Consider the following 17468-nt stretch of genomic DNA (forward strand, 5'->3'; position numbering starts at 1 on the left):
TACATTAGGAATGACTGATGATTACCAGCATAGTGAAACAAATCTTGAAATGGTTTTGGCAGGAGGCCTTTATGCCATAGGTGTGGAACGCATATCATAGTAGACTTCTTTGCCTCCTTCGGTAACGCTGTCAGAGGGGCAATCAGGCGCGCTGGAAAGGAAAGTAGTTGAAGCCAAGGGGCGAAAAACAAATAAATCTTATATTGGTTTTCGAAATAGTTGCTTGCAAGATTCAAACAGTTTCACATAAATAACTTGAAACTTCAAATTTAGCGTAGCGTGCGTACAATCTGAGAGAATAAAAGACAGAGAATTACTCACAATTTAGTGCTGTTAAATTCGCTTTAAAGTGTCTTTTTTATATTTCAGGGAACATACAAGATTAGAGCTGATATGAAAAACAGAGAGAAAAAGCGACGAATTTCTTGCCTGGAAATTACAGTGAAAGTAAAGAGTTAAAAGCCTCTTCCCGTCAGTGGAGAAACTGCAATAAGATGTTTATTGACTGACTCAATGACTATTGAAGATAGGCCCAATAATTCATAAGACTAAAAAATTTATATTTGCCTACTTTCACACGGAACCGGGCGAATTTTCACATGCTAGGTGCAAGTGCCGATGGTTGAACCATTGACACGGTTTAAACTTTAACCCGGTTGGTCACTTACGCGTAAAAAGAGCATAAAATTTTGCACGGTTCCCCGTCAACAAAATTCCAGGTCAAATCTTTCAACTGATATAAAATGAAGTCCGGTACCGTGTGAACGTAGCATAAGGAATCGGCTAGACTCCAATTGACTACAGAATTTGATGATACAAGTTGCTAGTTCGTTATCTGTTCTTTGATTTCCCCTCGTAAGATGTCTCCAGAGTTTTGAACCAGTTGCGCAAGGCTTGATCCACCCTTAGAACCGCGAGAAAACTGGTAGCTAACACGACGGTAGTCACCATAAAGGACACTCCCTCGAACACAAAACGCGGGGCGAAAATTTTCCAAACCATCAGATGACGCCGATGTAGAGTGGCAGAACAGCAAACCGCTAAAAACTGTAAGAAATCTTGCATTATATTCAAGAGAAAGGTCGAATTCTTTCCCACAGCTTTCTGGCTTATTTCTTATACTTTGCCCCGCCTCGACTAGCTTCTCAGCTATTTGCGGGGCAAACTACCCCAACTTGTATTTTAAAGTTGGAATAAAGTTGAGTTGAACTCTCAGCAAAAAAATGCCTGGGAAGAGTTTGCAATCTCTTGGCAGAGAAAATCCCTGGGAAAGAGTTTGGTAAAAGGAAGAAATGACACGTAACCTTGGAAAAGAAACCAAGGCTTTTGCCTTAAGTGCAAGCAAATCTAAAAACCGCAAAAAATTAATGCCATGAATACATCAAACAACACTGACTTCTAAGAAAGGTTTTCGAATGCGCAGAAAAGTGATAACCCACCTTAATGGAATGAAGTGTATGGTACATGAGAATGAGGCGGAACAGCCGGGTCCTCAACAGATCAGGGGCCTCAATCCAGTCAAACTCTCCTTTGCTTGATTGGCGGGAGGTTTTATTACCAGTCCCCAGCAATCGGTTTGGTATTTGCGTCCAAAAAAGTAGGAGTGGAAGACTAATAGCAAAAAGGACTGGGGCGGCAAAAGTGTTGAGAACAACAAGAAGACCTACATTAAATAAAATGGAAAAGAAAAAGAAAATAATCATGATTGCAATGAAACGTCCTATTTACAACACCAAGTTCAGCGTCAGCATTATGGCTATTTTTAGATCGGGGTTTCCGCAAATGTCCGTGCTTCCCCGGCTAAGGAGCAGAGTTGGGGGGACACATTTATCATCCGTGTCTCGAGATAATGTGAAGTTGAAGAGAGAGACGCTATCAAAATCGGCTTGCTTCTAATTTCGTGCATTTCAAGACATTTGACATTTTGTGCAACATAATTTCGTTTAGAGAGATCATCGCTATCAGCACTTGAATCTGTTCTTGGCAATCACTTCACCACACGAACCCAATTGACACCAAATTGATCCCCACACCGGTACACAGTACCACAGTTTCCTCTCTGGATTTAAGAAGCTTTGAAGCGAAAACTGCTCCAATTATACTGCTATATAGTATGCACAAAATATACAACGGAATACTTGTTTTAACGAAAAAAGGATTCCCCTGTTTTTAAAATTGATATTCGAATTAACCTACCGAAGATTAACTCCACTCAAACTTAAGCAAGTGGGTAGCCTTCCTAACTTCCTAAAATGAACAGTGCCACTGTAATTATCAATGAAAGCTTGTTTGACAGCTTTATAATCCTTATTACAACTGGTTTTGAGTACGAGGGACCGACTCGCAAGTGAGTGAATGACAAGAAAATGAAGTTATTCTTAACGAAAAAAGAAAATGGAGATTCGATGAATAAGTGTGTCCTGATCACAAAAAAAAAACCAGATGGTAAATAAGATTTTCTTAAATGCACACTCCCACATTACCTGGGAAAACAACATTTTCCACGTCTCCAGCGGGGAAGCCAACAAATGCCGCTTCGAAACGAATTGCCGGCAGAGTGGCTTGGTGTCCTGTGCAATAAAAGTAATAGGAGGACAGAAGATACCACAGCGTAACCATGCTCCAAGACGGTTCTGTTGAATGTTCAAATATCAGAAAGCATCGGTCAAATTTGAACCCCATGATGGCCACCTACTTAACTTTCAGTACGCTAAGAAAGTAAACAACTTTAGAGAGCGATAAAGGACTACAAACAACGTTTTGATCAGCATTGTGAACAATTTTAACAAAAAGGCCTAGTATGCATATGGTAAGCTAGGTTAAATCGAAACCATCTTAGCCCGACGTTTTGAAAAACTACTATGTTTAACTGCGGAAAACTCACTGATCGTGACAGATCGAGGCCATGCATTGCGCATAACTATTACTCAATATTCTGCTAAAATAAGTAAGAGCGACTTGGCTCAAAGTCTATAACAAATGATGAGACCAACATAGAGGTTGGTTGGTCTCCCGACGTATCATTTTTTCTCTTGACGCATCGCGCTCTTTCTTTCTAAACAGCCCTTCCTTGTTGTGGATTTGCAGTTATTAAAAGTGGATTAAGAAGTTTCTTGCTTGCGTTGTGGGAGCATGCAAATCAAACTAACCGAACAAATGCGAGGGATAATTTAGAATTATCACCACCGACCAGTGGTGCCATCGACGCCGTTTTGGAAGCTGAGCGCCTCAACGCCGCTTAAGCTCCTTTGAACCGCGATGCTGGAGGCCTTTCATCTGACACCTATTTGCATCTTATTAAAAGAAAAGGAAGCTATCTATATTAGGCGCACGTCCTTTCCCTTTTTAGCCAATTGGTAAACATATAAAGGGACTCTTGTGATAACTTTGGATCACTCCTGATGACATTTAAGAAATAGAAAACATGTACCGTGTTTCTATCGAGTTATACAAACACGAGTGAAAGTTTGGGAGAACGAGAAATGATGTGGGAACACGAGCCGCAGGCGATTGTTTCCACAGCTTTTTCGAGTTCTCCCAAACTTTCACGAGTGTTTCTATAACTCGATAGAAACAAGGATTACATGTTTTCTATTTCTTTTAGAAAACAACGCGACGAGAAAAAGGAAAACAACTTGTTAACTCTAATTATCAAAATGTAAATTCTCTTTGCTCGCGCCATCACTACGTCAACAGCTCGTGCTAGTTCTGTGTCTCCATCGAGTTATAGAAACACGATTTTTAACCAATCAGCGCGCGTATTTTCTTAGGACTGTTTTCTAAAAATATATAGAAGTGTGCTACGTCTAGTTTAAGAGCTGCGTGTGGGGTAAAAAGGAAGTAAGTTGTTAGCTTTGTTTAAATAAACAGCTTTTATAGGAGGGGGCGTGGTTCATTGGTTATGGAGTTGGGTTTGCATGCGGCTGCCCCGGGTTCAAATCTCATTCTAACCTCTGGTTTGAATTTGTTTCCGGTTGTCCCGGATTCAACTCTACCACGCTTTGTAAATAGCCAACTGGTTGCCTCCTGCCAGCTGGGGTTCTTCAGGGGCACCCAACGAGAATATAGTTCAAAACCACTTAAACATACCATCGTTAAACGTATTTTAGTATTTAAACGGTAGACATAGGCGGCATATTTTTATCCCCCAAAAAAATTTTCATCTGTTCGGATTTCCTAACTGAATGTCTAGTGACCCGAAAATTATAGGGATCAAACCTTACCTTTTCGAAAATTTCTGCCAAAACAAAGGGCTCCCGAAAATTCTAGGTGACCTTTTTAGGGTAAAAATCCGTTAAAAATGGTCAATTATAACCATTTTCAGATGTTCTAAAATCCTAGGAAAGGCAGGCAAGCAACAAATTTTACAAGAAATGTTCCGACAAGTCTAGATCTCAAATCGTCTTCCGAACAGATATTTTCCAAAAATTGACTTTTGGTGTCCCTGGTTCTTAACCATGTTTCTGTTAAGTTTGAGTAGTTTCTTTCAGATTATTAAAAGTGGGGTGCCTGTGAACTAGCTTGATAGCTAAGTGTGCATTTCCACCATGAAAACAAAGCATTTACATAAATTACTACTCTTACTTCAACCTTGAGTACAAACCTGTGCCAAAGATGTCACCACTCCCTGACCGGACATCGTGACAAATGCCTTGAATCTCGAGCAACAGGAACATCTGAACGCAGATGACAACAACAGAAAAGGACATTCCACTACCAAGCAACATCATAAGAGGTATCGCAACGGCGAGAAAGAACACCAGTAACGATGACGAATACACCGTTGCCAGTCCATAAACAAGTGGGGTATTTTGATCATCTTTTGCACCATTTTCGTTCAAATCATTCCAGTTCTGTTTTACTTCTTTCACTAGTAAGTGAATCATTTTAAAGCTGTCCTTAGCGCCCTGAAGGGATTGCACTGCTTCGTCGATAGAGTGTCTTCTGCCTCGGATGACCGTGTATATGCAGAGAGGTGAATATACAAAACACGCTACTGTCGCTATACAAAGCCAGTACACCATCTGAGGAAGGATGATCTGTTGCCACATATTAACTTCCGGAAAAAGGGAGCTCATCTCCTGCGGCAAAGTCTGCAAGGCCCAGTGCACAGACATTAGGACGAACGATGCTGGAAGAGCGAATTTCACACTCAGTACTACAAACGATCGTCCATTTAAATTTCCTTGGTAAAGAAGCCATTGCCATATGGAGAACGGAATCATTCCTGTAAATAACAGCGATAAAATAAACCGATGACTTGCGGAGGATGCATTTTCTGTTAAAGCAGACAAAGGCTTGAGAAATTCCGATGGTGTGCAGTACACTGCATGTTCTTCACGACAAGCTCTCAATAACACTGCAGTTCTGTTTGCAAATTCAAATGTTAGCCAAGCAAATGATAATTTCAGAAGAAATCCTTTCATAATGGATTTCTTATTGTCTTTTTTACTCGACTTCTTAAGATTCTGTCTCGTCTTTAGCTTAATGTTTTCGCATACTACACTCTTCCAAAGAATTTGAAGACATTTGATTGTAACTAAGGCTTGGATGAAAAAGCAGAGAATTTTGTCTTCGTGCACTACAAAACTGTTTGAAAACATGGATGCACACTGAAAGAAAAACAAAACTAGTGCTAAAATACCGTCCACTGAAAGCTGAATAAGAAAGCTGCGAGCTGTGGCATGTGTGCTTTTGATTGTTCGTCTCAAACCACTTTGACACACGCCAAGAATAAGCACACCAACAAAAAATGAAAGAACTACAACTAGAAAATTGGACATGAAAGAGGTTACTACGGAAGCGACACCAAGACCAACTACAGTAATTAACGCCATGTGTGCTAAATGTACTTCGATCTCCAATCGTGCTGAAACTCCCACAGCAATACCAATAAACAGCACAAAGATACCAACAAAAATCAAGTTGAAGTCAAATTTTGCCCACAAAGACCGACACAGAGTTTTTGCTCCTGACAGATAAGCAAGAAAATGACGTTCAGTTTTGCTGAACGATTCTTTAAGATTCTCTAGATCTTCCATTGAAGCTTTCTCAATCAGTTTGCTGTGACCTCCAAATTTAACTAGCTGGTGTTTAGTTTCTGACAAAAATGTACTTCCTTTTTGTAATGTTGCCTCCAGTTCTTGAAATGTGTCCCTTGGAATCTCTCCAGAGACTGCGGTGTACTGAGTGAGGTATTTGTGCACTTGTTTGGCGTTTAATTCAAATGCTGCACATCTCTGTATTTGATCCAAGACTTGCCGAATAATGGCATGTTTCTTGCTATTTGTGGTAACCACTTGTGATTGTGAGGCAGCACGTTGACAGAACAGGTCGGGTATGATTGTACCCAGGTTGGCAAAAGGGATTGGAATACCAAGAAGAAGAGAGAACGTTGGGACCCAGTCAATTTGCGAAATTGTGATGGTACTATTCTATCAAAAAACACAAACACACACAAATAAATACAAACTCTGAACTTAATGCAGACCAATTTGCAAAACAGCAAAGTGGGGTGTTTAGAAAACCCTAAGCCTCGAAAACAAAGAAAGTAGCCCCAAACCTTCAATTTGGCTAACCGTAGGCCTAAAAACCACCTTTTTGCTTTAGGGTTTTGGTTAACTTTCTTTTTTTTCTAGTCTTGGGGTGTTTTGGTGTCTTTGTTTTCAACACACCCAGCAAAGTGGTCATCACCACCTCAGCTGGTATCCCTGTTTCTGCACACAAGAAGAGAACTGTGGAGACGATGACACAATGCCACGAAACAATACAATTCACAAAAAAAACCCGTTGCCCTACATGTGGTACAATATTTATATGGTCTTCTCCAATTAAACAACAATGTGAAAAGAGCTCACTGAGATTTTGTCAAGGATTTGGGCAATTCAGTTGCTGGACATGCAGGAATATGGCAGAATAAATGAGTCACTGCTTATTGATATTCTAGTTGCTGCCATTGTCAGTCTTTCTTGAGCTCATTTATTTATCGAAGCAAGAGAAAGTAAAGAAACAGAGGGAGACTTCCCTTGGATTTGCGACTTTTATGAGCTTACTTTTAGATGTCCATGACCCAGAAGTAAAATTTCGTTAAATGATGTCATGTGCACTCATTGGAATGCAACAAAATAGCTGTGTGTAATGGGGTAACAAGCTTGTTGCCATTTAGGAGTTCTTATTATCATCTAAATCATCTCAAGGCTGCTGCCTAATGGTCGTCTGGGGCACCTTACTTGCGAGCTCGGGCGACAAAATTTCTGAACGAGTAGCCGGAATGGGCGCTTAACTAATCATAAGGTGATTCATCCTCACTTTTCAATTCTGGGCTCTTGAAAAAATGTGTCGGGCTACGCTGGAAGCCCGAAGGGCTCCGGAAAAACTTTGTTTCTTAGGCATCTCAAAACAAATTTACTGAAATTCACACTATCCAAGAGTTGGAATGAGCCTCTCTCTAAGTATGCAGTTATACTTATTCCCCTTGATTAATGTGTGGGCCTCAATGGAAACTGTTGGGATGAATCAAAGGTCATTCAGCTTGCGGTTGAAATGGTGCAACACATTTAAAGTGGTGCTATGATCAAAAAATCAAATCTCTTTAACTAAACATTAAATGACCCAAGTTTCAAGCCTTAATTTCGAAAAGGAACTTGTTTATTTTAACTGGAATTTTCCCATTTAATTAATGGTCCGCCATTACTAAGTTTAATATCTTGAGAGAGCTAGATCGAAGAAGAAATGACGTCAAACTAGTTTAAGAATGCAATGCGTTTACCCGCGACTGAATTAATATGCAGCACGGGAGTTTCAGGCTTTCAGACCCCCAATTAAGTAGACACCCTCTATTAAGGGGACACTAAGGTGGGTCCCGAAATTAACGTCTTATATTTCCCTTTATAATGAACCCCTATTCAGCGGACACCTTTATTAAGCGGACGCGGACACTAATATAAATTTTATTTGGCTAATTTCTATTGTTAAAAACCTCTATTAAGCGGACACCGGACTGAATTGACAATGTATATTATTGGATTACGTGCGTGAAATACTGCAGTCGATTAATAATAACAAATCAATGCATTTAGCTGTCAATAAACAGTCGATTAGACCGATATCCGGCAGGATAATTGTCATCCGCGATCAAAAGTTCACCCAAAAGTCTTGCACAAAGTACAGCGCAGCTATTCACAATCAAATCCTTCTTTGGCTAATTTTTTCTTTAGCCACTCACATGGGTTGTGTTTTCACTAAGACAACTTTGACTAGTTAAAGTCGGAAAAGTCCGTAAGTACAGTGAAAACAGTTCGTGCTAAGTTTAGCGAGTTAAAAATGCAAGCTGTTTTCACAAGAAAAAACAAGGGATTATCTCGCCTTTATGACCGGAAATTCCCGCAAAGTTATACTACCTCGCGAGATGGTATAAATTGTCCTGGTAAATGCCGCAGCCAATCACATTGCCCGTAGTGACAGATGCCTGCTAAATCGAGAGCTGGCAAATATTTTCCAGACGCTCGCGCTCACTTCGTGGTTCACTTTGCAAACAGTGCTTTTTTCACTCGTAATACTTTCCCGTTCCGATTCACAATTCTTCCGGCCTCATTACATCCCTCAGTTCCTCGGCCAGGACCTTACTTATTTCACGGTGGCGGCATGCAGAACCCGCAGTACCCGCTTTTGAGCACAAATGCTCCACAATTTATGCCATCTTCAGCATCTTCACCCGCATCTTCCCCAAGTACTGGCGAAAGCAGCTAGAACAGTCCGACCGAGGATCTGTTAACCGAAGCTGATGTCCTAATTGGCCATTTTTTCAAAGTTGCGCGCTGTTGTAATTTGAATCTGCTGAGTAAACGGCTGGAATTTCAGGTTAAATTTCACAGTGAAAACAGATTTCAAGTTTAACTAGTAAATGTCGGTCTGGAAACAAACACCTAGAAAGAATGTTCAGCTCGTTAATCGGCCTAGTGAAAACACAATCATGAAAACTTATCTCCAGGGAAGCTCTAAGCCATATCCGGCACCTCGGTTTACTCTTTTCCCCGTAACTGTTACATTTGCCAGAATTTGTCGGTCTCTTCAAAAACTTTGTCACGTGCAGTGCCATTAGCTTAGGAAGATGCCCAATTACTTCTTCGTGTCCGGGATCAAACTCGTTGGGGGTATTTGAGTGGTTTCGTGGCTTCCTCGCCATGGTGTCACTTGCAACACAACCTACCACTGCGTCTGCATTAGAGTCCGATTGGTTTTGCGTACGGGTTCTCGCATTAACATCGCTTTTTGGCCAATTTTAGGTTCCCATATTTCTTTGTACTCGTGGTACTCTCTCAGGAACGATTGAACTCGTAGAACATCGTTACTTGTCTCAATCTTGCTAAGTTGAAGTGAACCAACTACTTTTACTAAACTATATTTAGTGCTATTTTTACCAAACAATTCACCTTTATCACTCGGCAGCCATTTTGAAGTCCTTGGGGAATAAAGGTTCTGTCTTTGTATTGTCTTTGCCCGTCCAGCCTCACATTGAATGAGAGGTTAAACGGGCAAAATCTTTTGTTTGGACAGTGAGTGGTATGAGTCTATCACTCGGGCGGGTATGTTTGGCAGGGGCAAAGGTCAACATGATCATGATGTAATCTTCTTACTGTGTTACATGCCCCTGACTGATGTTTTTTAACAGTATCAAACTTCTCGGACTGTGCTGTTTTCTGACGTTCGATGAAATCTCAGTTGGCTTGTTGGAACTGTAAAGAGAACACGACTTATCGATGTCTCAAATGTGCTAAGCCTGTGTGTAATCGCAGAAGTAGTTGCCATGTAGCTGCATCGGAGGATGAGCCAGGATGGAAAGCAGGACATTGCGTAGCATTCTGTGTCCCGTGCTCTGCGTGTTCAAGAGAAATCTGAAGTCGGAAATCGCAACTGAAGCCATTTAGTCCACTACATCATCATCATCATCAAACTCCTCTTCTGCAAAGCCGTCAAAGAATAAAAGCTGTAACCCCAGCAGCAACAGAACCTGCCTGACATTGGAGAGGCGACATGAAATAATACAGTTTGCAAAGGACAATCCCACATGGGGCTACCGAAAGCTTGCTAAAAAGTTTGGTGTCGGCAAAACCCAAATACAAAGCATCATAAAGAAGAAACAGGAAATTCTAGAGGCATATGAAAACAACCAAAGAAAGGGGTTAAAACGGCAAAGATCTGGAAAGTACGCAGACGTCAACGAGGCGGTCTGGGCGTGGTATTGTCTTTGCAGGTCCTCTAATATTCCAGTCTCTGGGACAATGCTCCAAGAGGAAGCCTTAGTAATAGCTGGAAAGCTAAATGTTGATGGTTTTGTTGCTTCCAATGGATGTTTAGAACGTTTCAAAAATGCACACAACATTTCTACAATGACCGTTGCCGGAGAGGAAGCAGATGCCAGTCCACAAACACTATAAAGAGCTGGAAAGAACGATCCAAAGAACTGATTAAGGGATGGAAGCCAGAGAACGTCTGGTACATGGACGAGACTGGGTGCTTTTGGAAGGGTCTTCCAGACGTTAGCCTCAGTGAAAAAGGTAAGAGATGCAGTGGCGGCAAGCAGTCCAAGAAAAGAAACACTTGGGCATTTTTTGTGAATGCTGCAGGTGGAAAAGAAGATCTCTTAATTATTGGCCATGCTGTTCAGCCTCGTTGTTTCAAACATCTGAACGACAGGAAACGGCCATATGGATGCTACTATTTTAGCAGCAAGAAGGCGTGGATGACTAACGATATTATGGATAACATTCTTAGCTCATTAAACCAACGCTTACAGCGAAGGCAAAGGAAAATTTTGCTCTTTCTGGATAACGCGCCTTGCCACTCCACAAATCTCGAGGGGAAATTTTCGAACATCACCCTAAAGTTTTTGCCCAAAAGACACAGCCACTTGACAGCGGAATCATCGCAAGCTGGAAATGTAAATACAAGAAGCGCCTTTTACGTCATGTTTGCAGCAAAGTCAATGGATCCAGTAATGCAAGTGAGATTGTCAAATCCGTCGATCTGCTGATGTCCATTGAATGGGGAAAACAGGCATGGGACGAAGTTTCCAGTGATACAGTCATTAAATGTTTCAAGCGTACTGGCCTATATCCTGAGGCCGAAGTGGAGGAGGACGAGGATGACCCTTTTGAAGGCAAAGAACTGTCAAGCTTGCAACTTCTGGTGAATTCTCTCACTGCTTCTTGTCCAGCGCAAGAATTTGTTTGTTGTGACGACGACCTTGAAGTTTGTTCCGGGATCGTAGATCCCTCTGACCCAGAATGGAGAACAAAAGTGAGTGAGGACGTTTTGGTTCAAAATGATGAAGACCCAGAAATACCAGAAGAAATTGGTGCGAAAGCGCTATGTGTGGATGACGAGGAAGAGAAGGCACCGGAAATAAACTCCGTCCGGGAAGCGCTAGAAATGGCCGAAAAGCTGCTGGAATTTGCAAGATACATGTATAAAGGGAATGAAAAGCTTTCGCTGGTCCTGTCTAAATCAACAGATCTGCTTCAGGAAATAGTTATATTCGAAACCAGAAACAACCTTCAATTTATGATTACTTTAAGAAATAACAAATTAAATTAAAAAAACTAATTAAAATTGGTAATGAAAGGTATTGAACTTGAACTCTGGATAGCTTCCTTAACAAAATGGAACTTTATCACAGTACAGAGTAGCCGTCGAATGTTAATCGTTAACAAACATTGTGCAATTTTTACAAACCTCTATTAAGCGGAAACTTGGGAAGGTCTCAGAGGTGTCTGCTTAATAGTGGTTTCACTGTACATACTAAACTGAGTTTACACACCGACATTTTAAGCTATTGAGTGAATGACCTCCCTTTTGCCTAGATCCAACCGTCTGAGGTCCAGTCGGTCAGTTTTGAATGTGAGTAATAGTGGACCATGAAATCCAAAACTTACAGTCAAAGTAAACAGCCTTTGGATAAAAATCAAAAATATTGCCACGCAGGTGTTAAACAAACACACTTTCAAAATTTGAACAAAATAAGTGATTTTGTTTATCAAAGTACCACTTTAACAGAACTACCTCTATTGACTGAAAATGATATATGGTACAGCTACTCACCATTGTTCCAGAACAAGTGTTTAAAGGCTTTGGTGAATAAACAAAAAGGGCAGAATCCACCTCATCATCACTAGCACCACCATGGTCACCAGTGCGTGTCATGCCATGGTCACCCATTACAAACAATACTGTGTCATCATCAAGCGTTTCTATCACAGACCTACATAAACAACACATCCCAATTTGAGAGCAGTACTGATATGGTGACCCAGGGACTGACTCAGAAAAAATGCGTGAGTACTTTGCCAGAGTCAAACCCACACTTCGGATGCTGTAAGACTGAGCTATATGAGACTTGTAGGAGCTATATCAGGGCCACTGAACTTGGTTCTGGTGACAATTAATTTAATTTTTTACACTACACCAAGTACATTTGTATATTAGTCACCGTAATAATATCCTCCCTATATTTTTTTGATGAAGTTAACCGTAGTTGTTAACCCTGGTAATGAAATGGACAGATGAGTCTTGTTGATGGTGACTTAGGGTACTTGGAAAAAGTCTCAGCGTTCCTTTGCAGGAGTCATTAACCTACGACCTTCTCACCAGTCCTACACAGGTTTCAAAAATTGGTGAGACATTCCCGTTAAGAAAAACACCTTTTCTAGCTTTCAATACTCGCTGGATTTAGATTTCCAAACTTTCCCACTTCCCCGCACTCTTTCAATGTTGACTGTTCAAGTTTTCAGCATTTTTTGTATTGCTAGCAACATTGATAAAGAGGGGGGGGGGGGGGGGGGAGGGAGAGGAGAGGGGCTGCAGTGTGTGAGATATTAAGTAAATATTAATAATGCCCAAAGAAGATAAAGTGTCTCCACTATTTTTGCAACTTATTGTTTTGGACAGTAGCATCTTAGAGCTCCAGTTATCACTCAGTTGGCTGGACACTAATTATGTTTAAAACTTCATTGCCCTATGGAAGCTATGCAGCAAATAGGCAAAAAATAAATTTTACTTAGCGTCCAGTGCTTTCACAGTGGAGTAGTAATTCAGTGCACTACAAATGAATGCAAATCAAGTTTGGTTATTTGAGAAATACATGTAAGAAGGATAGGGTAGGGAAATAACTAAGTGCCTGGGCAAAATACATGTACCTATAAGGCCAATGGTTTTAACATGACTTGAACCACAATCCTATACATGTAGTTAAATCCCACTTAGAATTACTTAAAATAAATCGGTTGCATTTGTCTATTAATCTGGTGAGCTATTCGTTCATTTACAGTGTATTACCTTAAAACATCATTCATCTGCCTGAGTTTAGAGGCCATTTTGGGATGATCAGGGCCATGCTTATGTCCACAATGATCAACCCCTAGAAAATGAGCAATCAGCACATGCCAGTCATTGGTCTTCAGTTCAGGAATCAAATGTGCAATCACTCCATTATCAACTGTGTGAAGATCCATGAGATTGAAAGATGGAAATGGAAAGGACTTGTGGAACGAGTCAGGGAACAAACTCGCCCAGGTGTCATCACCCATGAAAGTGATGTTTTTCCCCAGCGATGTCAGCTGAGAAATAACATTGTCCTCCATGATGTTTACACCAGCAAAATTGTTTCCTGCATCCACAAAGGTAGGTAAACTCCCTAACAAAACAAAATTTTTAAGATGTTACTGTTTTTAGCAGATCTTTATCATTATAATGATAAATAGGGGAAAAAAGAGATAAACTTTGATGTCCTACACATTGATTGCCTCTCTTCTTTTCAAAAACTAGTGGGATTGACTAAATACAGTATTAAGTGCATGTTATGGTTTGGAAACATTATACAAAGGTAATTTTAAACAGATGTGTAAGGATGCTTACACAATTATTCACCAGGTGGTGCTGGTGAGCAGGGGAAGTCTGCTTTTTCTTCTAATGCCGCCTTACATATTGGATAGTGGAAGATACAATCTCAATCTCAGAGCTCTTCTCTTTTGAGTATGACTGAGGGAGAGAAGAGCTCTGGGGAACCCTGAAAGAAAGTGTCTTCTCATTGGTTTTTGTGAACAATGAAAAGTGCCTCTGATAGATGCATCCATGTTAGCATCAGGAGTCAGCCAATTTTATGCTATAAGAACCCTACGGTTCATGTTCTCCTACATAGAGTTTCCCAGAGCCTCAGATCATGCGCAGAGATAAGATACGAGCTTCTGGTGACGAGAATGTGTAAGATAGAGACTACAGACCAGGGGTGACATGCACACTGCCGAAATTACCCAAACCGTCTACTACATGTAGCACTACATGTAAATACTATTATTAAACCTTAACATTAGTAATTATAAGGGAACTGAAACCTTAGCAACAGCAAAGGGTTTGGATTGATGTATGAAACGAAAAGGTCCGGAAATACGAGGTTCATAATTAAGGTATTCATCTCACCAGTAGTGAGTCCCTTGAGTCGCTGCATTGTGGTAGTCGGGGGATCAGCAACAAAACGGAACAGCGCTCCGTTTTCAGGGGTGCTTTCCAACACGTCACGGATAACGGTCAACTTGTTTTGGTAAGGCAACGCTTCGTGTTCACTAATACTTGCATTATATAATGCAAAATCATAACGCAAAGCATCAATGATGACAATCACAGCCTTTGCGTGTCTCTTTTTCAACCAACATCCTTCGATATTGCTCGACTGTGGACGATCAGAAAGATGAACATTTATATTTTCGGAGCATTCGCTGTACTCGTCTATGACCAGCCGCGTCAAAAGGAAACCGCGTGTAAAGAAAAGTATTCCTATTGCATAGAGAAATGATATGAATAAGAATAAGACAAGAAGTTTCAGTCCGTATCCCATCGCGTGATTCACCAAAGTTTATCCGCCATGATGGTTATGTTTGTGCGGCTGCTAAGCTCATACCCAAGCTCTCTCTCATTCTCTCCATTCTGGAAGCAAATGGCGTCCGATCTGGAGTTAGACAGTATCGAGAGCGATTCTCCTTTTTTCCGTTCCTCTTCTATTATTCCACAAACAGTTCTGGAGGATCTCTGCAGGTAATCTTGAAAATATATTTTTTTGTCATTAACTACCATATCCTAATTTGATTTCTCCTTTTTAGTCGGTTTTTGATCAACATCCCGGAAGAAGAAAGAAGAGACATCGTTCGATTATGCTTTCAGGTCGAAACTGCACATTGGTTTTATGTTGACTTTTACAGACAGGAGCATCCTGAGCTTCCAACATGTGGTCTTAAAGACTTTACTAAAATCAATATCCTTTTGAATCTCCGAAAGATACGATTTTCATATTAAGGATTGCATTATTTTTAATAATTATTTTAACCGTACGCTTAATATTCAATATTTTACACTGTACATATATAGTAGCTTTCTGATCATGCACTATCCTCTGGGTAAAAACAACGTTTTCATTCTTTTATTGACTATTGAATTGTTGAGTGTTTGTTGTAAACAGTGTCTTCTTCTGTTTGGTTTACGTTGGGTGATTTAAAGATATCTGTTTAACTTACAAAATGTTCTTTCACTGGAATTAAGCAATAGAGAACTTTTTTTCGTGTTTGCATAGCCTCATCTAAACACATGGGGGAGTTGGGAGAATTCGAGACAGTTATGCAAACAAGGGTTTGCATAACTGTCGAAATTTCTCCCAACTCCCTGTGTGTTTAGATGAGGCTTAGTGTAAACACAGAAAAAGTCCCCTATTGCTTTTATAAAATATTTTTCAAAAATAATTCAAGAAATGAAGGAAAATGCTGTTTTTCTTTTGCTTCTTGATTGAAACAGATTTTCTTGATACACACTACATGTAATCTTACATTTCCTACCAGCCAATCAAAATGTGTGTCTGACAACACATATAACCAATCAAAATTTGTGTGATGACAGAACCGGGTTTCAATCAATCAATTGATCAATGGCTTTATTAACGTGTCAAAGGTATCTAGCCAAGGGGAAATAAATATCCCTCTGCTATTTGGTGACACTTAATAGTAAAGTAATTATAGACCTGTTAACATTAATCTAATAAAAGTGTAAGATCTACGAAATATCAACTGATGACATGCTAGTTAAACCTAGGATCCAAAGGCATTAAAACTCAAAACCTTAAAACCAAGTTGAAAGAAATTTTGTTTTGTTATCTAAACACAGGTTTTAGCCAGTATCAAAAATACCATAATACTATTTGTTTGTCCCTCCAAAATTTTACATTTAAGTATTGTTTTTAAATGTTTACATAGCCTCATCTAAACACTCGGGGAGTTGGGAGAATTCTCGACATTTATGCAAACCCTTGACTGCGTCTGGGGTTTGCATAACTGTCTTGAATCCTCCCAACTCCCCCGTTTGTTTAGATGACTTACAATGGTCCCAAGAGAAACTGGAAACAATGCTCTTGCAAAATTTTGGAGGGACAAACAAAGAGTATTATGGTATTTTCAGTACTGGCTAGTTGACCAATGAGAGTGGGCATACTATCCTAATTATTTTTTAAACCATTCTTTCGATAGAATACCCAGCCATGCCAGGTAATATTAACCCTTTGACACCCAAACCAGCCTAAACCAGCCAGACTTGAAATGAATAGTATTTTACTCTGTCTAACACCAGACGATTTACGCCTCAATGGGGAACCCCTGGGAGTCAATGGGTTAACCCTTTGACACCTAAACTGGCCTAAACCAGCCGTACTTAGTATTTTACTCTGTCTAACGCCAGACGATTTTAATCGCCAATGGGGAACCCCTGGGACTCAATGGGTTAATGATTTCTTTGCCATTAGACCAGAGATGAGCTTCATTTCAATAAAATGTATTAGCTGGATTTTAAAGACATTATTAATGCTATTGTACACCTTCATATCTTCCCTCAGAAACTGCCAATACACACAAATATTTTCACGGTGAATCAAGCTTTTTTGTATATTTCTCTGTCTTGATATGGGTACATGTATTTGAACAAATCTTTTGGATGAGGAAGGGATTTCACAGCTTCTTGGTGACTGGTGCAGAAATGTGTGCACTCCTCATCTGCTTTTATGCTTTCTCCTTTCTCTAGTTTATCTCATTAAAAAGCTATAAAAATGAATTAATGAATTGCAGTTTTCCTTAACTTGAGCACTTTTTGAACAGTTTCCATTTCTGAATAAAAGTGGGGAAAACATTGATGAAGTATTCGAGAACTGGAAAAAATATAAATACAGCGTTCCTGTTTATGGAGCAATATTGTTGAATCAGAACTTAGACAAGGTATTGTGTAAGCCTTTATGCTATTGAAATTGAGGAAGATATCTATTGGAAAAACCTAACATTTTATTTAAGGTGGCCCATGGCTACACAAACAATGATATTGACTATGGTACAAGTCCGCTGACAAAGTTGTCACTCCTGGTCTTTTTATTACAGTACAAGCCTAGGTGA

At 40.1% G+C, this 17468-nt stretch overlaps 2 protein-coding genes and 1 pseudogene across 2 annotated transcripts in view; 2 read left to right on the forward strand and 1 right to left on the reverse strand.

Annotated features, from left to right (window-relative positions):
• Nucleotides 1–338: 338 nt before the first annotated feature.
• Nucleotides 339–14932, reverse strand: LOC138039268 (GPI ethanolamine phosphate transferase 3-like). Its single transcript, XM_068885478.1, has 7 exons — nucleotides 14473–14932; nucleotides 13333–13690; nucleotides 12100–12259; nucleotides 4604–6434; nucleotides 2484–2633; nucleotides 1440–1663; nucleotides 339–1047 (listed from the first exon to the last, which is right to left on the reverse strand). The coding sequence occupies exons 1-7, from the start codon at nucleotides 14885–14887 to the stop codon at nucleotides 832–834; spliced, it is 3354 nt and encodes a 1117-aa protein (XP_068741579.1). The 5' UTR covers nucleotides 14888–14932; the 3' UTR covers nucleotides 339–831.
• Nucleotides 6898–10764, forward strand: LOC138038960 (tigger transposable element-derived protein 6-like; annotated as a pseudogene).
• The window catches only part of LOC138039269 (m7GpppN-mRNA hydrolase-like), a 14017-nt gene continuing 11429 nt past the window's right edge, over nucleotides 14881–17468 (forward strand). Inside the window, exons 1-3 of the mRNA XM_068885480.1 lie at nucleotides 14881–15084; nucleotides 15150–15301; nucleotides 17170–17297. Coding sequence (XP_068741581.1) covers nucleotides 14915–15084; nucleotides 15150–15301; nucleotides 17170–17297 — 450 coding nt within the window. The 5' untranslated portion in view covers nucleotides 14881–14914. The remainder of the gene's footprint in view (nucleotides 15085–15149; nucleotides 15302–17169; nucleotides 17298–17468) is intronic.

The sequence above is a fragment of the Montipora capricornis genome, chromosome 2 (assembly GCF_036669925.1).
Source record: "Montipora capricornis isolate CH-2021 chromosome 2, ASM3666992v2, whole genome shotgun sequence".
Lineage (NCBI taxonomy): Eukaryota > Metazoa > Cnidaria > Anthozoa > Scleractinia > Acroporidae > Montipora > Montipora capricornis.

Bases quoted from the DNA above. Each gene is read 5' to 3' on its own strand.
- LOC138039268 (XM_068885478.1), bottom strand. From the start codon at position 14,887: ATGGGATACGGACTGAAACTTCTTGTCTTATTCTTATTCATATCATTT. The intron at 13,691-14,472 runs GTGAGATGAATA...TTGTTTTGTTAG, and splicing joins ACTCAAGGGACTCACTACTG to GGAGTTTACCTACCTTTGTG. The intron at 2,634-4,603 runs GTTTGTACTCAA...AACATTCAACAG, and splicing joins TGGTGACATCTTTGGCACAG to AACCGTCTTGGAGCATGGTT.